Raw genomic sequence first — 3,362 nt, 5'->3', positions numbered from 1 at the left:
TCTTAGGAACCTTAAGTGCAGCAGAATTTTTTTTGTAACCTTGGCCAGATCTGTGCCTTGCCACAATTCTGTCTCTGAGCTCTTCAGGCAGTTCCTTTGACCTCATGATTCTCATTTGCTCTGACATGCACTGTGAGCTGTAAGGTCTTATATAGACAGGTGTGTGGCTTTCCTAATCAAGTCCAATCAGTATAATCAAACACAGCTGGACTCAAATGAAGGTGTAGAACCATCTCAAGGATGATCAGAAGAAATGGACAGCACCTGAGTTAAATATATGAGTGTCACAGCAAAGGGTCTGAATACTTAGGACCATGTGATATTTCAGTTTTTCTTTTTTAATAAATCTGCAAAAATGTCAACAATTCTGTGTTTTTCTGTCAATATGGGGTGCTGTGTGTACATTAATGAGGAAAAAAAATTAACTTAAATGATTTTAGCAAATGGCTGCAATATAACAAAGAGTGAAAAATTGAAGGGGGTCTGAATACTTTCCGTACCCACTGTATATACATATACATGTATAAATTATACCTGTTAACGCATTAACTTACTAAGATACCTAAAAATACTAAAACTAAAATAAAGAATGCAGAAGAAAACTACATATAAAATACTATAAAAAAATAAAATATAGAAAAAATATTTTACAACTAAAACATGTAAAACATATTGGAATTATATGGACTACATATTTAAATTACCACAAAACATATTTAAATTATATGCATTAATTTACTAAAATACTTACACTAAAATATAGAATAAATATTCTAAAAAAAAAAAAAACTAAATCAAACTAAAAACCAAAAATAATAGGCACTAAGCAAAATCTAAGGAAAACTAAAATAAAAAGAAAGGACAAGTAAAAAATAATTAAAAAGTAAATTAAGAACACAAAACTATAATAACCCTGCTCTGAGTGTGTGTGTGACTGTGTTCGTGCGTTTAGCCTAAAAATGGACGCTGGTTTACCACAGACAATTACAAAACTGGTTATGGACCATTAATATTAGACAGTCCAAATTTGTGCAGAGAGTTTAAAATACATATGTGAGTTTCTGTGCTGTTGTGTGATTGTAGGTTAAATGCGTCACACTAAACCACATTAAAGCAGTATTGTAACACTTCCTGTTTGCGGACGGTGTTTCCTGTGACCACAGGTGCAGCCTGAGTCATTCAGTAAATCTGTGTGAGATACCAGGATGTAACGTAAACACTGGCTGATAGAAGGCATCGTCTTTTTAAGGTAAAACTAGACACTATCAGCTATAAATGTGTGAGCGTAACTCTGGTGGTATGATCTCACACGCACGCTCCCTCAGGCACAGATGTGAAGTGTCTTTTATTTCACACAGAGAACTAAAATAACACGCACACACCCAGACACACCCACCACATCAAACACACAACCACATTCTAGCAAAGTGTCTATGGCCTCGGTAAGCCGATACCATCTGTTCTGGGTCAGCAACATGTTGCAAAGTGAAGAAGAGAGCGCACTGCCTGTGTTTGGCCAGAGGGGGGCAGAGTTACCCTGCAGAAAACTCAAATCTCTCATTGCCATTTTAATCATTCATTCATTCATTTTGCTCATTAAATGTTCACAACTGTTTACTTTTAAGACTTTGAATGTACAATACTACTAATTAGAGATGCACTAATATTAACATTCTGCACGATACCAATAAGCCAGTAATTATGTTCATGTTATGGTCAATATCAGATTAGAATTCTATACAATTTTGTCATTTTTATTTTAATGTGGGACTCGAGCCATACAAGTATAGGAAACATCCACATTATATAGACTATTATTAACAGAATTACAATTTCCCAATAATAATAATAATATTAATAATAATACCACCACCACCAACAACAACTTTTATTATTATTATTGTACACTATTTTGTCAAAATAAAACAAAAATGAAAGACTAAAAACAAAAAAACAAAAATTGTTTCAAATTTTTAAATGGTTTAAAATTATATTTTGTATAATAATAATATTTTTTGCTTTTATTATTTTACATATTACTGATATTATTAATAAGGGACCCAAGCCACGTAAGTGTAAGGAAAAGGAAATTAACAACATCACAAAGACTATTATTAATATAATAATAATAATAATAAATAATTGTCACTGGCATCACAACATTATAATTTACATTATGAAAATTGATTTTTTTTAAAGATTACAATTAACAGTGTTATTAAATTATTAATTCATTTTTAAAGATCAACTTTAAGATAAATCTAACTGTAAAAATATTAGAAATGATCATGCAAAATTAAGTACCCAATATCGAAAGATGTGATCAATTAAAAAAAAAAAATAATAATAATAAAAGATACTATACTATTTAAATACTATTGGTAGCTGTCTAATTGGTAGCTGAAGGCATTAGCAAATTATCTCAAATATCTCAAAAACAAAAACAAAAGCAGGGGAACGTGTAGAATTTTATGAATGACGGAGGATGGAATTCTGTGGAAACCTGTGGAGTTTCTGCAGCTGCAGATTCCATACAGCACTACTGATGCCTGAACAGAAGGAATCACTGGAGTTCAGAGCAGTGTGTGTATGTGTTTGTGAGTCCGGCCTCAAATTAGGTCATGGTTATTGGGAGACAACAGTCATCTGATACCTGTAACTAAAATATATACTACTAAAGCAACACACAGGAGCGCTGCCCGTTTTAGAAGAGAATGCTAGCAGTGTGAGAGTGTGTGTTTGAATGTTTGCATGTCTCACTCTGTCTTTGTCATCGGCCACATCACACAGAACATCATCCAGGTCAAGGATTCCTCCATCACCGTGTTCCAGCCGGTACACCTGAACCCAGTACTCTTCACCCTAAGAGAGAGAGACAAACAGAGACAACATGGTAAACTTTTGTTTGACTTTTAGCTTAAGCAAAAGTATTCTACCACAGCAGGACCTTAAACAAACACACACACACACAGACTCAGACATTCTAATCAATGAGGAAGAGCAAACACACATAATGAGGGTTTAACTAATCAGGATAATGCACCTGAATCTAGACCATCCACACACACACACACACACACGATCAGTGCAGACAACACAGATACACTGTAGGTCAAAGTCACATGGAGAATGTGAACTGAAGTATGGGACAGCAACATCTGTCAATCAAAACTGAAATGCACATTCCAGACAGGGGCCTGTATAAAAAAATTTAAATAAAATAAAAAATAAATAATCATCACAGTAATAATGCACTATATAAAATGATTGTGTTATATTTTATATAATATCTAATAGAAATAAATGTTTAATATACAATAAGTAATATTTCATATATTTTACAGAAATAATAATGCTAAAAA

At 32.9% G+C, this 3,362-nt stretch overlaps 1 protein-coding gene across 2 annotated transcripts in view; it reads right to left on the bottom strand.

The window, feature by feature from the left end:
• LOC107690576 (partitioning defective 3 homolog) overlaps nt 1-3,362 on the bottom strand; it is a 91,788-nt gene that overhangs the window by 66,126 nt on the left and 22,300 nt on the right. For both annotated transcript variants that reach the window (XM_016488946.1, XM_016488947.1), the window contains exon 2: nt 2,761-2,862. In XM_016488946.1, coding sequence (XP_016344432.1) covers nt 2,761-2,862 — 102 coding nt within the window. The remainder of the gene's footprint in view (nt 1-2,760; nt 2,863-3,362) is intronic.

The sequence above is a fragment of the Sinocyclocheilus anshuiensis genome, unplaced genomic scaffold, assembly GCF_001515605.1.
Source record: "Sinocyclocheilus anshuiensis isolate Anshui unplaced genomic scaffold, SAMN03320099.WGS_v1.1 scaffold2347, whole genome shotgun sequence".
NCBI lineage: Eukaryota > Metazoa > Chordata > Actinopteri > Cypriniformes > Cyprinidae > Sinocyclocheilus > Sinocyclocheilus anshuiensis.
The sequence above is the reverse complement of the archived record's forward strand: the minus strand, read 5'-3'. Positions and strand labels throughout refer to the sequence as shown.